Source organism: Haliaeetus albicilla, chromosome 7 (assembly GCF_947461875.1).
Source record: "Haliaeetus albicilla chromosome 7, bHalAlb1.1, whole genome shotgun sequence".
Taxonomy (NCBI): domain Eukaryota; kingdom Metazoa; phylum Chordata; class Aves; order Accipitriformes; family Accipitridae; genus Haliaeetus; species Haliaeetus albicilla.
The window spans coordinates 23,860,795-23,882,600 of NC_091489.1; the positions used below are offsets into that span (position 1 = coordinate 23,860,795).

General features: G+C 36.9%; 1 protein-coding gene across 3 annotated transcripts in view; it reads left to right on the top strand.

Annotated features, from left to right (window-relative positions):
• The window catches only part of MED23 (mediator complex subunit 23), a 40,233-nt gene extending 22,402 nt beyond the window's left edge, over positions 1 to 17,831 (top strand). For all 3 annotated transcript variants that reach the window (XM_069787319.1, XM_069787320.1, XM_069787321.1), the window contains 14 exons: positions 143 to 317; positions 1,993 to 2,156; positions 3,309 to 3,433; positions 3,929 to 4,134; positions 5,059 to 5,239; positions 6,205 to 6,375; positions 7,657 to 7,873; positions 8,601 to 8,837; positions 10,262 to 10,427; positions 11,378 to 11,450; positions 12,538 to 12,752; positions 13,618 to 13,738; positions 15,800 to 15,931; positions 16,635 to 17,831. In XM_069787319.1, coding sequence (XP_069643420.1) covers positions 143 to 317; positions 1,993 to 2,156; positions 3,309 to 3,433; positions 3,929 to 4,134; positions 5,059 to 5,239; positions 6,205 to 6,375; positions 7,657 to 7,873; positions 8,601 to 8,837; positions 10,262 to 10,427; positions 11,378 to 11,450; positions 12,538 to 12,752; positions 13,618 to 13,738; positions 15,800 to 15,931; positions 16,635 to 16,808 — 2,357 coding nt within the window. In that variant the 3' untranslated portion in view covers positions 16,809 to 17,831. The remainder of the gene's footprint in view (positions 1 to 142; positions 318 to 1,992; positions 2,157 to 3,308; positions 3,434 to 3,928; positions 4,135 to 5,058; positions 5,240 to 6,204; positions 6,376 to 7,656; positions 7,874 to 8,600; positions 8,838 to 10,261; positions 10,428 to 11,377; positions 11,451 to 12,537; positions 12,753 to 13,617; positions 13,739 to 15,799; positions 15,932 to 16,634) is intronic.
• Positions 17,832 to 21,806: the final 3,975 nt, after the last annotated feature.

A 21,806-nucleotide genomic window follows, 5' to 3' on the forward strand; every position in this document is an offset into this window, starting at 1 on the left:
GCACTCTTTGGAGATAATACAGTTTTCAAATCAAATATCTGACTTGCAGCCTAATATAACTGTCTATCCACAGTGTACTCTGTAGTTGTATTTTGAAGTGCAATCACTTGGAAAACTTACTTTACAAAATCTTTTTCATAAGGTCAGCTCCTGCCAACAGTGTTCAAATCTCATGCATGGGGAATTTTGCACACTCTGCTAGAGATGTTTAGCTATCGGATGCATCACATCCAGCCTCATTACAGAGTCCAGCTGCTCAGCCATCTTCATTCCTTGGCTGCTGTGCCGCAGACTAATCAGAACCAGCTTCATCTGTGGTGAGTGACAGTTACCATATTTAACTGTAATCTCATATTCCTCCTTCATCATAAGTTGAAAGCTGCGTGAGAACTCTGTTTAAATGGGACATAAGTACTTCCCAGTCTTAGTTCTGTGGCTGAATTGTTTTGTGGTATCTCAGCAGGTCATGTTTCAAAAATACAGTTAGGTATTAGTAGTAGTACTCTGCAGAGTTGCATGAGGCAGCGTCTTGCACAGATGTGGCAGCAGTGTCATGGCTCAGAACACAGGAACGTGCACCAGAACTGTCATGTCAGGAAGTGTCAGAAAACTGTTGAGCTTCTTGCACTGGAGATAAAGGGCAATGCCTGCTACTTGTAGTCACAGTGATTGGCTTATCTGCCAGTGGGACTGTGCTTGCTTACTCCTGTAGCAGATGTTTAACTCCATTACAAGAGTTAAGTTGGTTCCACTTAATTCTTCAGTGACGTTAATTTTCAGTCAGATCAGAGAAATAATCTGATTCATCCTGCAGCTGTAAAGGAGTTGGCGCAAGGCTATGGTGACTTTATGTGAACCTGAGTGGAGAAAAAAGTGTCACTTCCATCCTATGATGTATGTCTTATATCAGCATAAACCATGGCTAATTTAGATACAAGAAAGATGGAAGAGCTGGTTGAAGAAGCTCTAGAGTTGATATGCAGATAATGCTAGGGAAAAGCTTTGAGTTTAACTTACTGTTAACAAAGTTGAAGGGTATGAGATTCAGTTTGTATGTAGAATCTGGGGTTTGTTGCAGAAAAGTTGGGGAAAAGAATGTCCATTCACTCTTAGAGTAGAATAGTTCTTGTGGGGGTATGTGAGGGTGACAGAGCAACCTCATTATTATCAGTTCATATCAAGGAAGTCTAGTTACACAGTAACTTCTTAGTCCAAATTCAAATTGCTCAGTTGCTTATCCTTCATCAAGAATAAAGAGAACAAGTAAAGACGAGTTTCTCCTCAAATTCAAGGTCTTGCTCTTTTTATTCACCTAAATCTTGTTTTGTCATCTTAGTCTGTGAAATGTGGATGTTGATCAGTCACTTTTGATAAGCACTGCATGCAACTAGATTGGAGTAAACTAACCTATGGCTTTGGCATTTCAAAGACACAGTGTTATAAAAAAGCCTTTTAAATTACTTCAAACTACCTGGTGTGAGAAGTGCTTCCAACTAGAGCACTGGAAAATAAAGTGCTTTTAGTCAAAAGCAGTACTTCCTAATTTCTTTAATAAGGACAACTTAGTGCTGTCTGCTTTAAGGTGATAGTTAGCTTTGAAACTTCCCATGTATTATGCATGCCTTTTTATTCTGTTTTTGCATATATTTATTTATCTATGTATTCTTGTTCAGACAAAGACGTTCAGAAGATAACAAAAGGGGGGGGCTCTAAGTTGAAGATACTTGCGGCTCTTTTTCAGGGGCTCTCCACCTGGAATTTTCACTAAATCAACTTTTGAGAGCTTTATTTGAAAATAAAGTACTTAAATAGTTGATAACAATTCTATTAAAAAGTGGGAAAAGCAAACTGTTCCAAAAGGTTAAGATCACTTTCAAAACAAAAGGTTTTGTATTATCTGAAGCAGAAAATGGAGGAAAAATAGGTATTTTGGGAATCTTAGAAGCTGCAGTATAAGCATTATTTGCTAACTGGACTGTTTCCTTCTTTCAGTGTTGAGAGTACTGCTCTAAGGCTAATCACAGCTTTGGGCAGCTCGGAAGTCCAACCACAGTTTACACGATTCCTCAGTGATCCCAAAACAGTTCTTTCAGCAGAATCAGAAGAACTCAACAGGGCTTTGATCTTAACTCTAGCAAGGGCAACACATGTGACAGGTAATAGCAGTACTGTGAGATAACATCTAAGTGAAAGCTGTAGTCAAGCCATTTTGCTAAAATACTGTTTAATAGAGTATCTTTGAAATGACCCAGTCATAAAACATATCCCATACACTTCTGGTTTTGAAACAAAGTCTGATTTTAATTTCTAACTACTTGTTTTTAGGCAGAAAGCTATTATTAAAGCAGTAGTGAAATCAGACATTGTTTAAAAGTTTATTTTAATGCAGAGATACAGTGTGACTAGTTATTTTTTACTGTCTTATTTTCAATTTCATTATTTTAAATTTAAGCGTTTGGATTGATTATGGATACATGCCATTTAAAAAAAAAAACCATGGAATGTTCACAGCAAGTATGTTGCTCATGTGGAAGCCACCCCCGCTACAGCTTACCTTTAAGAAAAAATAGTGTGGTTTGGGTTTGCTTTCTTGGGGAAGGGAGAGGGGGAAGCTTTTATTGTGTGTTTTGTTTTAACAATGTGCAATGACATGGGTCAGGTTTTTGTTAGTTTTGACAAGGGAGATGTCTTCTGTATTTCCTTTTTTTATGGTTCTAGTCTGCAGAGTCGCTGGAGAGTTAGAACAACTGATTTTACAAAAAACTGGTAGAGGTGATTTGAAAGAGAAAGGGCTTCTTTGTGTTAGTTTTCTTTATTTTTTAACCTTTGCTCAACCTTTAATGTTAAATCAACACTGGGTTTGGGGGGGATGAGCCTTGTGTTCTATTTCTACAGCTTAATTGGGAAAGGTACTGCTGAGCAGCCTTTTTAAAGAAATATAAAATGGCATCTGGCAATTTCATCATCATTATCTTCCTCAGGAATTTTTTTTTAAGTCTAATCAGGTTATCAGCAAAAGCTTGTCTTGCCTTCATTACAGGAAATGAAATATAAAATCTTAAAATCATGATTGCTTTATTTCTGGCTCAAAACCTAAGAATAATCTTGTTATTGTTAATAGCATAAAAAAATAATATCCAGCTTGTTCTATAGAGTAAATAAGATTCAGAGAAAAAGGATGGGAGAAGTTGGGCAAACAGGAAGCCCCATTGAACTAGCAAAGCCTTGATGCATGTGACTGCAAAAGGAATACCAATAAGAAATGGTTTTTTTGTGTGAGATTCTAATATCATCAATCCATTTTCTAGACTTTTTCACAGGCTCTGATTCAATTCAGGGAACTTGGTGCAAGGATATATTGCAGACTATCATGAGTTTTACTCCACATAACTGGGCATCACATACACTAAGCTGTTTTCCAGCTCCTCTGCAGGTAATAGTTTCAAACTGATGATTTTCTAATTGGAAATACAGAGAATTTAGTCACTTAACAAGATCCTTTGCCTCTTGCTAGTTGGTGAGATTCCTCCCCTGTCCAGACTACATTAATCTCAAGTCCCTAAAGAATGCAGCATGATTGTAACGTTGCTATTTCTTCAGAAATGCATTAGCTTCTCCTAGAGTATTCTAAGGCCAAGTTTGACCACCTGATACTTCTGGTGGAAGGTAAATCAGATCTTTTAAAAAATTTAAAGAAAAAAAAAAAGGAGAAAAAAGTTGAAGCCTTTTTTCTTGTGGCAATTTGTCATGTAGCTTTGTTAGTGACATAACAGTCACTGTGGTGTCAGGGTGAAGCAACAATCCTACCTAGTAGGTTTGTGTTGTACAAGGAAGTAGGAGCTCATAAGGTGCTAAGTCAGGCAAAAGTTTGCCTGTTCAGATGTTTTATTCTAGGCTCTCAGTCACAGCAAAGCCTACTTTATTTCAGGTATTCTTCAAGCAGAATAATGTACCTCAGGAAAGCCGTTTTAACTTGAAGAAGAATGTGGAAGAAGAATACCGAAAGTGGAAGTCTATGACCAATGAGAATGATATAATCACACACTTTTCTATGCAAGGTTCACCCCCACTTTTCCTTTGTCTCCTATGGAAGATGTTGTTAGAGACCGATCACATTAATCAAATTGGCTACAGGTGAGATGTAGCCAAGATGTGCTACTTCAAAGTTATTACAGTAGCATTCTCAGTTCTGAGGACATAGGCCTTGTGCATTAACAGCTTGATTTGTACTTTATTAATTCAGAGCATGCAGAGCATGGAAAAAAGCAGTGGAGCGAGGTATTAGCAAGCATATCATAATAATTGTGCAGTGTTTAAGATTGGTTACACCACACAGTAGTCTGCAATGCATATTCTTCCTGGTAAGAGACAAGGATGTGAGGTGTTTGAATTAAGCAGCTTACTTGTAATGGCAGTGTTTCAGGCAATCTGAAATAGTAAACAGGAAATATAAAACATTTATTTACTTTGCCTTTATACATGAATAAAGGCCAAATATTTTTTTCAAAAAGCAAATGTTGGATTAAGATGAAAATTTTTTGTAGAAGTAGTAGTCCTACAGTTTTTTTACTTGTTCTCAGTAGTAACAGCATCAGCTCTAGCTGTGAAAAATAAATTCTTTCTTTTCAGTCCTTGTTAGATCTGTTGAAACAATTAATATTTATGATAGCATTTGTTACTTTTCTGTGCAATGAGGAAATACCAGTATTTTAATGCTGTGGTTATATTAAAACGCATACTGCAGGAAGATAAAGTTGAGTTGCAGAAGATCGTCCTAAAAGTTGTATAACTAAAAATGCGTAAGGCAGGTGTGGATTCAGGGCAGAATACTATACATAAGAATTGGTGAACTTGAAGCATTTCTTCTGATTCATATCCAGACTTTGGAAATCTGTTGCTCTAAGGCTTTTTTTGCTTTACTTTGGGGTTTTCTTCAGTTCATTTAATAAAGACAATTGTATTAAAACCTACTAACTCTTATAAAATAGACCAGTTAAAAATGTATTAAGAACATAACAATTGCTTGTTGTTTTTTTTTCTTTTCTTCTTTCCTGCTAGAGTGTTAGAAAGAATTGGGGCCAGAGCTCTGGTGGCACATGTCAGGACATTTGCAGATTTCTTGGTGTATGAATTCTCTACCTCTGCAGGAGGCCAGCAGCTCAATAAGTGTATTGAGATTCTCAATGACATGGTGTGGAAATACAACATTGTAACACTGGATAGGTTGATATTGTGTTTGGTAAGTATTGCCTTAGAAGATAAGGCACCAGTTCTTCACACAGTCTGCTTTCTGAGTCACTTTTGTAGGAGCAATCTTTTTAAAAATGCATTGGTTTTAAATAGTGACTATTTGCTAACCCAATAATCAAGTAAAATAATAAATTACTTCTGTAAGCAATGTAAAACTCAGTGTCTTACAGTTCACTGAACCTTCAGGGGAAACTTTTCTTGGTTATTTAATGGCAACCATTGAATTGGTGTTATTAAATGTTGTTATTAGTGCTTTGGGTCTCTGATCTCAGAGCTATGCAATTATTTCTGCAGCCTGAAGAGGTAGAAGGGATGTGGCATGCCATGATTCAGAAGCAAATGAAAAATATTGTACCCATTAGAGTATGCTTTCTTTGCTTAGAATTCAACCTGTTTCATCAGAAAAGTTAGAGAGAAATGGCATTCTCTTGTCTTTCCAGGTTATCCTACAAAATAAAGCAGAACTCACCTAGAGAGAATTAAATTTTCCTTCAGTAATTATCCTTTACTTATATTTTAAAATCTCATCTTAATGTAAAGCTGGTTGTTTGAATTTTAGTTTGGTTTTCAAACTGAAATCCAAACATGTCAGAGTGGCCAGAAGTTTGAAGCAATCTTAACTTCATTATCATCACTTGGTTATTTTCAATAAGAGAACTGACAGCTAAAAGAGAGCTAGAATTCTTGGAGGACATGCTGTCACTGGGGAGTTTGTAAGGCTTTCTGCCAATGGAATAAAAAATGTGATGCGTACTTTTCACAGGAGGTGATTGAACCTGCCTCTGTTCTGTGTCTTCACTTGAAAAAATAGAGTTGAAAGACGATGTGCTCAGTGTGTATTTGTGTGCAGATGTACCTAATGTGCAGCCAAATCTGCTAGCCAATGTTTAGGGGTTATAAAGCAGACAGTAGTGTCAACTGTAATTCCATGTTTTCTGATCGTTTTTGTTTCAGGCTATGCGTAGTCATGAAGGAAATGAAGCTCAAGTCTGTTACTTCATAATTCAGTTACTCTTACTCAAGCCTAACGATTTCAGAAACAGAGTGAGTGATTTTGTGAAGGAGAATTCTCCGGAGCACTGGCTGCAGAATGACTGGCATACTAAGCATATGAGTTATCACAAGGTATCAAAGCTAATAAAATTCTTTTATTGTAATACTTTCTGTGGAGTAGTTATCAGCCAGAGAGTCTTTTGTCCTGTAAATGACAGGACAGCTCTGTCAATTTTTGGAGTTACTTAGTAAGTAATTTATTTGAACTAGTATAAGAAAAATTAATCACTATATTTATGTAATAACGTTAAAATTATAATGCAGTGATATTCAAAGATAGAAGCAGCTGAAGAGTTGGTTGGAGATTCATTCCTGCTCATCTAAATCCCATCATTTTAAAATCTTGGTTTTACTGAAACGCATTTAGAACAGTTTTTGTGCATCAGAGAGAAGGTATTTCCTTCTAGTGTTCTATGACTATAACAATAGTTAAACCTATGCTTTCTCCTAATTATTAAAGCTTCTTCCACCTCCTTTGTGGCAAGAACATGATGTCCTATTATGTTAGGGAAAAGAATTGCTGAGATTTTAGTGCTGCTGTAAACATAGTGGTGTCTGCTGGCTAGAAAAGGATGTACCAATGGAGTGTTCTGTCAAATGATAAATCAACACTGAGATTAAATAGATACAAGCAAACTCTCATGTAGCTAAACACATACAACCTAGTTCTGATCCAGAAGCTATTTGGTCTGTATTAGCCCTCTGCTTTAGCACTCTGCTTTGGCCATACAGTGTCTTTTAACAGTGCCTAATAGCATAAGGGTAGCAGGGAAGCAAATTGTATTAGCTTGGGAAGTGCTCTGACATGGCTGCACAGATACTAGACCCAATCTGCAATATAGGCATTTCAGTCACAGGTAAAACACTATAAGCTCAACCTTCAGCTGTACTCATCTGGTATTTGAGTACACTCTGGTTCTTTCCCAGGGAGTTATTACATGCATATTATGTCTAGTGTTCTGATGCAGTATATGATGCAGAAACTTTCAGTAGTGCTGATTTTTCCCTAGGTTTTCTCTTAAAATACTTGACAAGGGGCACATAAGTGCTAGCTGCTTTCAGCTTTGCCTTGGGATGCTTAATGTTCTCTTACGCCCATTTAGAGTGGTGGTGAAACTTTGTTTTGTTTTGTTTTTTTTCTGAAGAAGTTGTTATCTACTAGTCTAATAAGTAAATAATTTCACTCAGAGTTGAATTTTCTTCAGTAAGCTTTACAGTGAAATCAGCTCACTGCATTCATATCTGATAATGATGGTTATGAAGTGTCTTTTTAAAGCAATGTAGATGCTGAATATTTAATGCACTGCTTTTAAGGAAAGAGCTTTTGATTTTGTTGGATTTCTTTCCCTCCAGAAATATCCTGAAAAGCTGTATTTTGAAGGCTTGGCAGAACAAGTCAATCCCCCAGTTCAGATCCAACCCCAGTACCTACCAATTTATTTTGGAAATGTATGCCTGCGCTTTCTGCCAGTGTTTGACATTGTAATCCATAGATTTCTGGAATTGCTTCCAGTGTCCAAATCACTAGAAACTTTATTGGATCATCTGGGAGGTTTATACAAATTCCATGGTAAGTTGTCTGTGAATACAGTTTTATTCCTGTTGCAATCATTCTATTCTCCTTCATCTCCTTCGTTCATAATTTTCATCTACTAGCACAGCAGTGTTTTAATCCTTCCCTATTCTGTAAGCCCTGTGTACATTTCCACAGAGAGGTACAATCCCTATTTAGTGAACTTCAGTTTACTAACAGTGAACTTGCTTTTATTCAGGGAGCTCTTGCTAATTCATGTTTCCTTCACACCTTTCCCTTTCGTTCCCTTCTAGTAGTAACTACTTGGACCTGTGTCCTAACAATGCAGTTCCTCCATCTATCCTTGTTTAAGATTCAAATAACTTAACCTGATTTTTTTTTAACACTTTTTTAACAGCACTTTTATAATAAGGTTTTGTATAGATGTCATTGCTATGTTATGCCCAGACAATTTAGAATATTCTTTCTTTACTGTGACTTCATACCTGGATTCTTCCTATTTAATACCTTTTATATGAAGAGATGATTTAGACAGTTTACTTACAAATGTATTAGTATTATCATTAATATATGAACTGTTAGTAATAGTGACTTTCTTTGCTCGATTTCTACCATTCTGCACACATGTTAAAGTACAGCTTTAATACATACAGCTTGGTCTTGTAGAGCTCTTGATTTTAATTTCCTGTTCGCCACCATAAACATAATAGTGATGCTAGGAAGTTATTTCTGGGTTTTGTTGTTTTCCTTTTCTTCTTGGCAGACCGTCCAGTGACTTACCTGTACAACACTCTTCACTATTATGAGGGGCATCTCAGAGAACGCACAAACCTCAAGAGAAAACTTGTTCATGCCATAATTGGCTCTCTCAAGGATAATCGCCCACTAGGCTGGTGTCTAAGTGACACTTACCTCAAATGTGCTATGAATGCCCGAGAAGAAAATCCATGGTTTCCTGATGACACTTACTATTGCAAGCTCATTGGAAGACTAGTAGACAATATCCTTCTTAAAGTTTGCATTAAGTAAGCTGTGCCAATGTCTTATAGCTTCACTTCATCAAAATATAAAGTTCAATTTCTGTCTATCCTGATATGAAATAAAGCTCGGAGTCTTTATTTAGCTGCATATATCAGTCTAAATTCATATTAGATTACTTCAATGTACTTTTTTTTTAATTATTATTCTACACAGGGACTGTGCTGCCCTAGTAAAAACATCTTGAAAAATATGGTGAAAACAAAGTACAGTCTTTCTATAAATACTTCACTGTTTAATGCATCACTTATAAATACAAATACTCATATTTATGCATTCTGAATTGAATTCTAATTGCTACATAAAATCAGCTTGATACAAAGCATGAGTATTTTAAAAAAAGTGTAGAAAATGAGGTTACTTTTTTCTAATGCTGTTATCAATATTACTAAAAATAACATATCATAAGCAGTGCCAGATTTAAGATAGTATATAACTAGCTGTGTCTAGTTGAAGGTCGGTATATATGCTGTTAGCAACTGCTGAGAATCTCTTTTTTAGGAGGGAAAAACTAGAAGTTATATTTTTAATGCAAACCTACATTTTCTTAATTGCTGCCTTTTATTAGTTTTTACAGTTATGACTACAGCTGATTTAAATTTCTATGGAAATAGCTGGTGAACCCATGCAGCTATGTTTTTAGAGAACAGCACTAGTGGAATCTCCCTGGATATTCTGGGTCAACTTTCTGGGTCACCTTTATGGAAGTTGACCAATTTTCTGGATGTTATGTGTCTTCCTTTATTCCTCTTCCCGAACTCGCCTTTCTTTTATGTGTAACTTGAAAGAAGTTTATTAGGTCTCTCTAAAGAAAGCTAAAATTATATAAAACCCTTCTTTTATGCAAATGTTAACAATGTGTTCAGAGATCTTTTCTATATGTAGCTCAAATAAGTTAGTCTTGGTTGGGAAAGTAGAATATTTTCAGAGACTAAGCAGGTGCTCATTTTGCATAAACTGTCACCCTAGAAATCTGCTAGAAGATCACATGCTGAAGCAAATTAATGCTTTCAGATTATGCAGAGTAGAAAATTCTTGTTATTTTCATATTCTTGTCTTGGAAGCAGATGGTAAATGAGATGGTTAGTGTTGGTTTGTTCTACCTCTTAATCGGGGAAATTTATCCTCTGCGTGACCTTGTGTGTGTAGTGTGTTTATAGCTATGTATTCATGCAGTCCTTCAGTGATTGAGCGTCATGGCCTTATATTCATACTTTTGTCCATATGTCTTATTTTTATGAAATGCCGTTGTTTTATTTGTTCTCAGTAACTTACCTTTCAATTCAATTCAACTTAGTATGTGTGGTGTGTATATATATTTTTAAGCAGTGTGCTGCTTACACTAGTCTGTGTTGGGGCAGCTTTTTTTTCCTTAATCACTGTCACCTATGGCAGGCAAATCACCCGGTCCATTTCCAAATTGTGACTGGAGATTCAACGAGTTCCCTAACCCAGCTGCCCATGCCCTCCATGTTACCTGTGTTGAGCTCATGGCTCTGGCTGTTCCGGGGAAGGATGTGGGCAATGCGCTACTGAATGTTGTGCTGAAGAGGTACGTTGGCTCTCTGAAACTGTTTTCTACAATATATAATACATAATTAGAGATTGCTAAGGTAGTCTGTGGTACTCATTTTCTTAGGTTTTTATAATTTTTTCATTAATTATAAATACTTGAAATTTTATAGATAAAGGGCAAACAAAGCTATAGGGATCACGCAGAAAAGTCGTGTTATATTTCTGTGCTGTAGTGGATTGTGTGTGCTTCAGGAACAGTTGATTCAGCATGATCCCCTTAAAAGGCAGAAGGATGACCCTGCACAGGCAAAGAACTTATCCAGTGGGTTCAGTGCTAGAGAGGCTGGAAAAAGTCTGGCGTTCTTCCAGCTGTGCTGGGAGGAGGACATTTTATCAGTTAATATCACAGGATCTTTGAACACAAAGAAAGGGGCAGGAAGCATTGTCAGGACTGAATCCTCCTGATGCTAATGTAAAATCAGAGGTACTTTGAAACAAGTGGTATGCCAAGGCTAGCCTTTTGTCATGATGCATTAAGTTTGACCCATAGCTGTCTCTTGCTCACCCACTGTGAAAAGAACTGAAGTGAAAGCAAGAACCTAGTATTCTTGCAGCGATTCAGATGTCATCTTGGAGCAAGGATAAACTGAAATGATTGGTTTTCAGCCTCATTCAGCTTAGTAATGTATTATTGTTAGCTCTGTTTGGGGCACATGGAAGAGTCAATAAAACCTATTTGTTAGGAAAAACAGTGTGATAACAGCCTTTGAAGCTACTAACACAAAATCATGCCTGCACAAAGTTTTGCAAGCAGCATCACAATGGCATTTATACTGTCTGTTGGCTCTTCTAAATACCTGTATGTGTGTAGTTCTCTCAACTTGAGAAATATTCTTTGCCTAAGTATACCTTGTCTTTAGGTGCACCAGAAGCACAAATTGCAATTGTGAATTTCAGAGCTTCAGTTTTCTTTTTCTCTGTCTCTAGTCAGCCCCTGGTGCCAAGAGAGAATATCACAGCTTGGATGAATGCGATTGGACTAATAATCACAGCCTTACCAGTGAGTCAATATCTTATATTTTAAAATAAAAAAAATCTCTTCTTCCATGTAAGGTTTATCATCTTTCTAGAGTATGTTGTGAAAGCTTCTGCAGTTTGCAGTGTGATAGCCAACATCTGTAGATTCCACAGAGAGCTATTCAGAAGGCTACTTGTATGTTTGAGAAACGTCTGCTCCTCCAGCATGGAAAAAACGACCAGGTTTTCTGTCTGTCTTTTTATGTTTTGAGGCTAGGGTGAAAAGAAGTAAATCACTCCTATATACAAACATAGATAAATGTCACATGTGTAGTATTAATTGAGAACTGGAACTATGAAATAAGAAGGTCTGTAAGGATTCTGATGCAAATCTAATTTCCTATTAAAGCTTGCACTTGCATATCCTGTATCTCTTAAACCATATAAGTGACATACGCCTACAACTGCAAAAGCAAATGTATGCAGTATTAGAGTTTGTGTATCAGTAGAACCTTTGATCTTCTGAATATAATGACTGTTGTAACCTGACCAGGACTGCCTGAATAATTTTGATCTTGCTTACCTGTTGCTTGTGTGTGCAACAGATAGCCTTCCTTTCGCTTCTTTTCCCCAACAAAATGGTTCCTTTTCTTGGAAGAAAGCCAACATGGATTTAATCCTTATTATTTTTATAAAGCTTCTTATGCTTCCTGTTCCCTCTCCTTGCATCTTCATCTATATTCTTTGACTTTTCTACCGTTTTTTGTTTCCTGTTTCCTTCTTGGATTTTTGGTCTGTTTGTGCCAGAAAACTCAGAAAACTCTCAGTCTCCTTCCATTAAGGCTTTTTGCTTCTGCTCTGCTTCTCTGGAGACCTTTGTATTGGCTGACTAAATAATTAAATTCATGAAATATGTCTTGACAATGCCAAACCCTCAAGCGTGCCGTATCCACTAACATGGATGCTTTCTGTATTGTGCTGCTTAATTTTCATGTTTGTCAGACAGGGTTGTAAACTACTATGTAGTCAAAACCTTTTTAGAAATGCAATAATAGTAGAAATAGTTGAGGAAGCGTTGTCTTACATGGTGTTCTTTTCAGAAGCAATTCTGACTTTTTTATTTTTTCTAGGAGCCATACTGGATTGTTCTCCATGATCGCATTGTAAGCGTTATCAACAGTCCCAGCCTGACATCAGAGACAGAGTGGGTTGGTTACCCATTCCAGCTGTTTGATTTCACAGCATGTCACCAGTCTTATTCCGAGATGAGTTGTAGCTACACTTTGGCTTTGGCACATGCTGTCTGGCATCATTCTAGCATTGGACAGCTTTCTCTCATTCCTAAGTAGGTGTAAAGATATTTGATGATTTAATTTGTCTTTTAAATTCCATGCATATTTTAAATAACAAAGCTGTGCCTGTAGCACTTAGACCAGCAAATATGTACAGGGGAGCTCCAAAACTCGCCAGATAGATCACAACTTTTTTTCCAGCTCCCTCTTCTGGTGACTTGACACTTGTTATCTGTAAGCTTCGGGGCTTTTGTCTAGATTGTGACTGCCTTTAATGAGACATTTTTTATCTTGGTTAGCTTTCATGCTTTTATTCATTTACATTTTTCTTAAACCATTGACTGTAGCATATTCCTAAAGCATCAACTGTAATCAGTAAATGTATCCTTAATTCTAGCAAGTACCCTCTACTGCATGTTGAGATGCTTTGCTAACTGAAGGATGTGGTAGTGGTCCACTTAATCATTAAAGCAAGGAAAAAATACCACTGCATTACAAAATTGATTAGACTTTCCTCAGTGCCATGTTAATGAGAGAACTAACAGACTTGACTTACTAAGTCTTAAAATATTGAACAAAAATGAAAGTGGTATGATGTATTCCTCTCAGTTAAACCTGAACCTTGATTTAAGGTTAGTGTTAAAACGTCAGAGGACAGCTTTTTGACTGTGTGTAGCGTTCTGCTGAGCTTAGAATTGTTGCCTGTTCTAGTCCAGTAATAATAGCTGGAAATGTTCTAGCACTTCACTGGAATAACTAATATTTAAGTAACTAATATTTGCAGACCTACACTGTATTTTCTGAAATGAAGGCCACAATCTGTGAGAGAGAATGTGATGTTTTGGCTAGAATTTGGGGTAGGAGAAAGAAGGAAAAAAAAAAAAAATCCAGTTGAAGCAGTGTCTTGAAATACTACAGGTTCCTCACAGAAGTATTGATACCCATAGTGAAAACAGAGTTCCAGTTACTCTACGTTTACCACCTTGTTGGTCCTTTTCTACAACGGTTCCAGCAAGAGAGGACACGATGCATGATAGAGGTAAAGTGTAGCTCTTGGTCTAATTTATACAGTAAATATTATTTTAACTTTGCTATTATATTACAAAGCAGAATCTGATAGAGATCTTTGGGAAACATTCAGAATTAAATTCTATACAAATTAAATAGTATTTTCAAAGATCTGAGTTGCTGAGTTGGTATTCAGCTACCCAGTTAACTGTCAGCTTGGTTCAGGACAAAACACTTAGCTCCTTTTTTTTTTTTTTTAAACAAACAAACAAACAAAAACCAAAACCAAAAAAAAGAAATGCAACCTCCAAAATAGCAAGCAATACGTGCTTTCTTTGGCTTTCAAGCTGCATGCAAAATATGTATCAGATTTGCTGCCTGTTTTAAAAGCTTCTGTGCAGGGGAAGGAAGCATGCAAGAGCTGAATTGTGAGGATGGAGGAGCGCAAGCTGTTTCTTACCTTCATCTCAATGTGGATAAGGGTAGGGGAGGAGGCAAGAGATGGAGCTGACCAATAGGCAGATGAGCTGAAAAACGCAGGTAGCAGAGACCTTTTTAGAAATAAGAGCTTAATTTCGGAGTCCAAAGTCTTTAAATATCTGTGCTGTCAGTATATATACACTAAGTCTCTATGTCAAGTATGCATCTTGTCTCCCTCTAGAGTCTGACCGACATAACATACAGATCTGCTACCACTACTCATTACTTTTTCATCCCCAGTTACCAATGTCTGTGCTGGGGACTTCACTCTTAACTTTCTCAGGTCCCCATTAGTTCCTGAGCTGCAACTCTCCCCACCCTAACCCCCTGCCCCCAGTTCTTTCTAAAATACTTAGTTTGCATACATTGTCCTGTGAAGAAGTCAAAAACTGTAGGGATGCATACACAGTGGGAGAAGAGTTTTGTAACTTTTGTTCCCAAGTTTTTGGATATATCATGAACACAGGATACTGTAAGAAACTGTATCAGGTAGTTAAATAATCATATGGCAGTGTTTCTGTATATTTGTTTACATATTTCCTTCAGTTTTACCTCTGAGTTACGGCCTTTTCTGGTTCTTTTTAAGTATACTTTGGAATTATGAAACAAAACCTACATATATAATTCTTTAGTAATACCTTTTTTTTTTTTTTTTTTGGTCTTAAAGCTACAATAGATGTAACTCCATAAAGCAGTGCTTAAGTAAAAGTACTGAAGAGCAACAGAAAGTACTGTTTAGGCATGGAGCAGTATCATTTTATAGATTTTGGTATAATACTATAAATTGCTAGTAAGTATTGCTTTGACTGGTTTCTTCCTTCTTCTGTCAGGAAGCAAATTTTCTCTGTGCCTGCATTCTCTGTATTGAACCAAAAACATAAGAAAAGTTAAAAAGCTGTCATCTTCCCATGCTTTTAACATTCCCATACCACTCCTTTTTCTTTGCAAGGAGTTGATTTCAGTGTGAGGAAATCGTGAGGAGTTGCTACCGTCAGAGTATGCAGCAACTATCATGTGACTTAAATGACCAAGCACAAAGTTCAGGTTTCACATTGCCATCTTTAAACGGTCCTAGGCACACATATGTCTGCACACAGCACTTCCTTAATAAGTATATTAAAACACTGTAGTTGTAAACTCTTTGTAGAGAATGCTTGAACCATTAAAATGCACTGTATGCATTTGCTGAAGACCTTGCTGGAGTCTATATACAAGCTGAATGCAATAAACTGTAGTATCTTCTCTCCAGAAGACTCAAATCTTGTGCTAAACTTTTCCTAGTTATTTACTAAGGTCTACTTTTGCAAATTTTGTAGGCACTTACTCAAACCATATCGCAGTCAATGATGTTTAAGCACTGATTATGTAGCATGTACCAAAATACCATCATTGGGCTCGCTGGAAGTTAACTTGGGAAAATGGGATAATTTAGTTAAGCATAATGGGATAAGCTAGACCTGCCCATTTGCCCTTGTAAGAAAGTAAATAGTTAGGAATCACAGATACTTAAAAAGTAGTACATATATTTATTACACTGTTTAACTGTATTTCTACGCTAAAGCATTTTAAAACCTGTGTTCATTTGGGGTGCTTTTTGTGTCTGTGGAAACAGATTGGAGTGGCATTTTATGAAATGCTCCTGAATGCAGATCGGTACAGCTCACACCTGAACTACATGGATCCTATATGTGACTTCTTGTATCATATGAAGTATATGTTTACAGGTGACAGTGTGAAAGACCAAGTAAGTAAACAGTAGATATTGATACTTCGGTTATCTTTCTTCCCATATAGCAATTTAATCTTTTTATGAATTATTTTCATAGGTAGCAGTACAACAAAATGCCTAACAGTTGTCTAGTGTCTGTGTGCAAACTAGGAAGTTGGTGCACTTCTACACATTTAAAAGTTTTAGATGCAGAAGAGTACGTATCTCAGATTTCATGATTAATTTCTGTAGTCTGAAATTTAAGATATAGTTTGAGGGTGCTTTAAGTACTATTATTAAAGCAATCACTAAAAAATAAAGCTGTTGGATGTTTCATAGCTTTTCCTCATTTCAACCTATACCTTTTAAGTTTTTACCTGATTTCTGATTCATTAATATAACTTGACATGTGATGAAAGCAAGAATGCATCCATGTTCAGTGACAAATCGTTCACCCGACTTAAGTTTAGTTTATAACAGTATGTACTTTTAAAACTGTCAGTTGTGTGAATTGTTTTGCAAAGCTTTCATGTACAACTGTTACACCAGGGAGGGTTTTTTTCAAGGTTAGTTATCAGAAGAGGTCCAAAAGTTAACATGGTAAATAAAATATTAACATAAATACCACTATTTACTATATCTTTTTCCTTTATTTGTTGTGCTAATGTGATGTTTGTGTACAGTAGTGACATATGTCAAAATACTCCTGTTTTACCCATCTTTTTTTTTTTTTTAACAGGTTGAGAAGATAATTTGTAATCTAAGACCAGCTTTGAAACTGCGGTTACGCTTCATAACACACATCAGCAAAATGGAACCAGCTGCTGTTCCACAACAACCTCTCAATAATGGGTCACCAGCACAACAGCCTAGCCAAGTGCCTGTTAATGTTGCTTTGCCAGTAACACAGTGAAATGAAGTGTTCGGTTGGCCTTGATGTGAAGGCTTCCTTCTGTTACTGATCAAGGTGAAACATCATCTGATCTGAAATCTGATATGCTGTATGAAAGGAAGGAGAACCATGTACAGATTTCTGCTTCGTTTTCTTTTGCATAATGAAGCTGTATAACTCTATGCCACAGTCTTCTTACCTGTTTATATCAGACACTAGATGAGGTATATGTTGCCTTTCTCTGAAAGCACTGAGTAAAGATTCTTTACAAGCAAATACATGGATTTCTGAAGAGTTTACAATATCCTGCTCCCTATACTCGTTTGAGTCACCTGGATTTTTCCTTTCTTTCTGTCTGTGATATGAAAGGACACTCAATGTATGTAGTGTAGTAGAAAATGGCCTTTTTAAATTTAGGTTCCGCGTTATTAAAAATTTCTATTCTTTTTGTCCAACAGAAGAATTTAAATTCTTTTTGTCTTTTGGGCAGACAAGTTAAGCCCTTACACAGAAATGCTCCTAGACAGAGATTGCATCAATTGTATTGAGTTAATTATAACATCTTTCCAAAGACTAAGAATGAGCCTTTGAAAATATTTGTAAATTTTGTATGTACAGTTTACATTCAACACATGAGCAGTGGGTTTGATCTAGCACCAATTATGAGACTGTTAGATTACTACCCAGAGGCTGTCTCTAATGAATCTATTGGAAGTCTGCATATTCAGTTCAAGCTGTGCTGGTTCATATTTTATCTTTCTGATTTGGGAAATGGTATAGTTTTTATTAAGTAAGTCACATGAATTTTATTGATATCTTACTATATTTTAGATTTGTATAATATTTTACCTTGGTTTATGTGTACTGTGTTCAGCAGGCTTTGATAACAGAATTGAAAGGCTCGGTGTTTTGTAAATACTCATCTTGTTTGACAAATGTTTTTAATTAAAAAAAAACACTTTAAAAGACTGTATTAGTATTGTTAAGCTTGTTTATTTTCCATACTATTTACCTTAAAAATAAAAATTGACCATAGCAAGTATACTTACATGTCCCAAGTTCTCTATCAGCTTTACAATAATGTCATTTTTAACCTCTTACAAACGGAGTCCAGATTAGTAAGGTCAGGTCTGATTTATATCTCTCTGTAAAAAATTAACAGTTATGAAAAGGAGTTGTTGATTGAATGGGTGGAAGATTTTTTGTCTGTTTGTTTCTGAAGGACAGCAAACCTAGATTGCTGGAAACTGCTGTCATTTGTACTTGGATCCTAAATTCTGCCAAGTGTAATTTGAGTAACAGAGAACTGTGACTGCTCTTCAGTGAATTTGTAGTCTGACAGAAAAACATATTTGCCTATCGTATACTGTTATGTTTCGTTTAAAAGGTCTTGTATTCCATTCTAGAGTCAGGTGACTCTAATACCATTGGGCTCGATTTTGATAACAAGATGAATATAGTTGGTCTCCAAAAATCCAGTGGACCTTTACAGACCTTTCCATAGGATTTCTGGGGCAGACCTGCAAAGCAAAATTCTGGTCGTGTGTTTGCAGACTTCCGTCAGCAGTAAAACTGTGTTAAGACTTCTTCTCTTCCTAAACAGTTTTTGGAGCCCATGAAACGGCTATTCTGCATGCATGTTCTAACTGAGCTAATGCTAACACCACAGGCATCTTTCTGAATTGTCTTATTTCATATTGAAATAGTTTTGATGCTTGATGTGGAACCCAGAGTGTCCCTTTTAATATTTAAACTAGCACCTGTTTTCAGTCACTGGGATTTCACAGATAGTATCAGGGAAGTTGGATAACTCTTCAGAAGCAAATCATGAGAGCTGTTGGAATTCTTTAAAGCTTTGTGTGTTTTCAGTTTTGCTTTGGTTTTTTCCTTTCTCTTGAAGGTCTGGAAAATTAAATTCTTTAGTGTTATGGCAGGCGACAGTGGTGTACAGAAACAGCTCCCTCATTCAGCTTTGTGTCTTTACAACACGTGCATTTATGTTAAGAGGCTGACTGCAATGCACTGGCCTGGTGCTATGTGGTGGTGATTGCCACAGCTGGGCTGGCACTAGCAAATCATTGAAAAACTTGTGTTTCATCAATACTGGACTACATTTGAACTTTTGACTTAGAGCTTAAAGACTGTATATCCCAGTAACAGTGCTACAAATCAGGACCCTGAGCCCTTGGTTACCTAGTAGAATTAGTGATTTACATGGTTTACATATTATGAAATGCAAAGGGAAGACTCCTCTTCCTCTGAGCGTGCACACTCATTCTCTGCAAAACTCACCAGGTTTCTGAAGGCGCTAAACCCTCACTAGTTGGAATAAGGTGTCTCTTCTGCTAAAACCTACACTTGGCGTCTTCAGCAGTACAGGTCTAAAAATTAATTCTTAACAATGCTTTCTCTGAGTTAAATAACTTACCCTTTCAAACCCAGCTAACCAAATTCACTTTCTAAAGTACTAGCACAGCAAGACAAAATTCCAGTGTAATTTCAGACATACATTTGTAATTGATTATGACTGTCATATGGCTGGTTTATAAAATTCAAAAAACTGCATTTGGCCCTCTGCTGGAACTTGTAGCAGTTGTGAGTAGTGAAGGGAAACTTAAGTCTGAAGTTTTGGTTTTGGCTTTTGGGTTTTTTGTATTCCAAATTACAGGTAGCCAGTATGGAACGGATACAGTAGTTCCAGGCTTCCACCACCTCATCTGACATTTATATTTATTTAGTAAGATTTGAACAGTCTATTATAATATGGCTGGCTCAGTCAACAGATGGCTAGAAAAAATTGAATTCCCTCTTTAACCACCAGAGGGAGATTTCTTCAAAAAATTTTATATGATCTTCAGCTGATAGTGTGTATAAGGCAACATCCTGAACACTCAGATCTTCCTTGGATATACCAACATTTTGATCCAAGATATAACAGCTTAGAAGCCATCTTACACTGTTGTCCTTGATGTTTAAAATATGCTTTGTTATTTCTCTTCTTCATAAACAAGTTTGCTGGAGGACTCCCTAGAGCTATGGGATTTGCAAAATCTTCCAAACAAATACAAAGATTTTCAATCTTTCAGAATTGTCACAGTTTTTGTTTTTGTTTTTTTTAAAGCCAATCACTTAGTGCATGCAACAGCTGCCAGAGTTGATGAGAGATTTTTGTGCTTAATCACCTCAAAAAATAAGCAATAGATAAGAACAGTGTATTTGACTTTCATTTTTAGCACTAAGACTTTTTAGGACATAAATGAATACTTCTGGCTTGGCAGACTATACCTGAAATCATGCAGCCTTTTCTGAAGGTGCACCAAACAAGGATAATGTAATTGTAAATGGCTCCTTTGACTGTTGAATTCACTTATTCCTGTGACTCTCCACAAGATGGGCTTACCCCCACCATGTCTACTGCTGAAAGTAATCTTACAATAGTGAATGAATATTTGAATGAAACAATCACGCAATATTTAACTTGCAGTACCCTCTGCAAGTCCAAAAGGTGGAGGATGTTCAGCAAATACAAGCGCAGTAAGGCACAAACTTCTTTTTTTGGTTTAGGATCTAGAAACCCCGGATGGAGGGGTTCCCATCCAACCCCTCTATTTCTTTACTTACATATCTGCTATTAGCAGTGGTCAGAGAGCCACCACTGTGTTTCTGCATCCTTCCTTCTAACCATTTGAATTGAAAGAATGGTCTTTTTGTTGTTGTTGGTTTTGGTTTGTGGTTTTTTTTTCCTTTTTCCTGCCCTCCCCTGTATGTCTCTTCTGTATAAGCTCTTGTGAATTGTAGTGCTGTTCACGTCTGGTCCTTCACCTTATTAGTGTTTCACACAGAGACAGCTCCATGACTTGGTTGTGTGCATCTGATGTCAGATTTAGTGGGAGTGAGTTGTTTTAAAGGTAAGTGGGCACCTCCTAATATTTTTCTCCAGAAAAGTGGGGGAATCCTGTCTGTGTCCTGGTGACAGGAACGTGGTGGGTTCCTGTCAGCCATCAAAGACAGAGGATCTGTAGTTCTGCCCTAACCCTGTTTCAGCACTGAGTGGGCCCAGGCTGCTTTATAGTTTAACTTTTAATTAAAAATCTGAAATGCTCGCACACCTGATTGCCCCCACATCAGTGCTGCATGGGAAATTTTTAAAGCAACATAGATGCCTTTGAAGCAAAAGGCTGAGCTGCATGAAGAAGGAGAGATTGAGGGAGGCCATGCAGGCACATAGTTCCTAGGTATATAATTTCATCCACATTGTGCAGGGCTCTGATCCTTTCATATCTTTGTTCTATAAATAAATTGGAAGTTTGACATTCCAGATTTAAGGTGGGACTCCATTAATGATTTTTGTTCATGAGACAAGCTACATAGACTAATGTAAAGCTTCGTTTGGGTCAGAATTGTTTATTGTGTTGAAGACTTGAGGGAGATGAGATTTATGTTTGGAAAGTGAAAGCAGAAAATATTGATGTGATAGCAAATTGCTGTTGGATGACATTAGGATTCAAGAAAAAAATTTGAAAAGAAAAAAAAATCATTTCACCATAGTAAAGCTGCTGCTTTTTATGAGTTGCATCTGTAAGCCCTACCTGGGGATTTTAAACACAGCTGTGGTGCTGTAAGCCCACAACTACAAAGTGATCCTTTTTCACTGTAGGCTGAGCCGAGCCAAATCAGCCTGCACATCAGCAAGAGCCATTCTCAGTTACTGCCTCTCAGATGCAATTTCTTCATCACATGTATGAACCAAGATTCATGTGCTTTATATTTTTATAGTCCTTACCAGTATGGATTTTGGACACCTCCACCTCTTTAATGCAGGTCTCTGTAATGGGGGGGGGGGGGAACTGAGAAGGAATATTGTTCTGTCTGTGGTGCTGGGAGGAGACAGGCTAAGGCTTGCATTGCATTCCGTGGAAAATATGTCATAAAACAAGGCTGCAGATGACCTTGCTCTTGAATTACCCATAAGAGCATCCATTCATCCTCTCCAGCACCGGACATAAGGTGCAAGGCAGA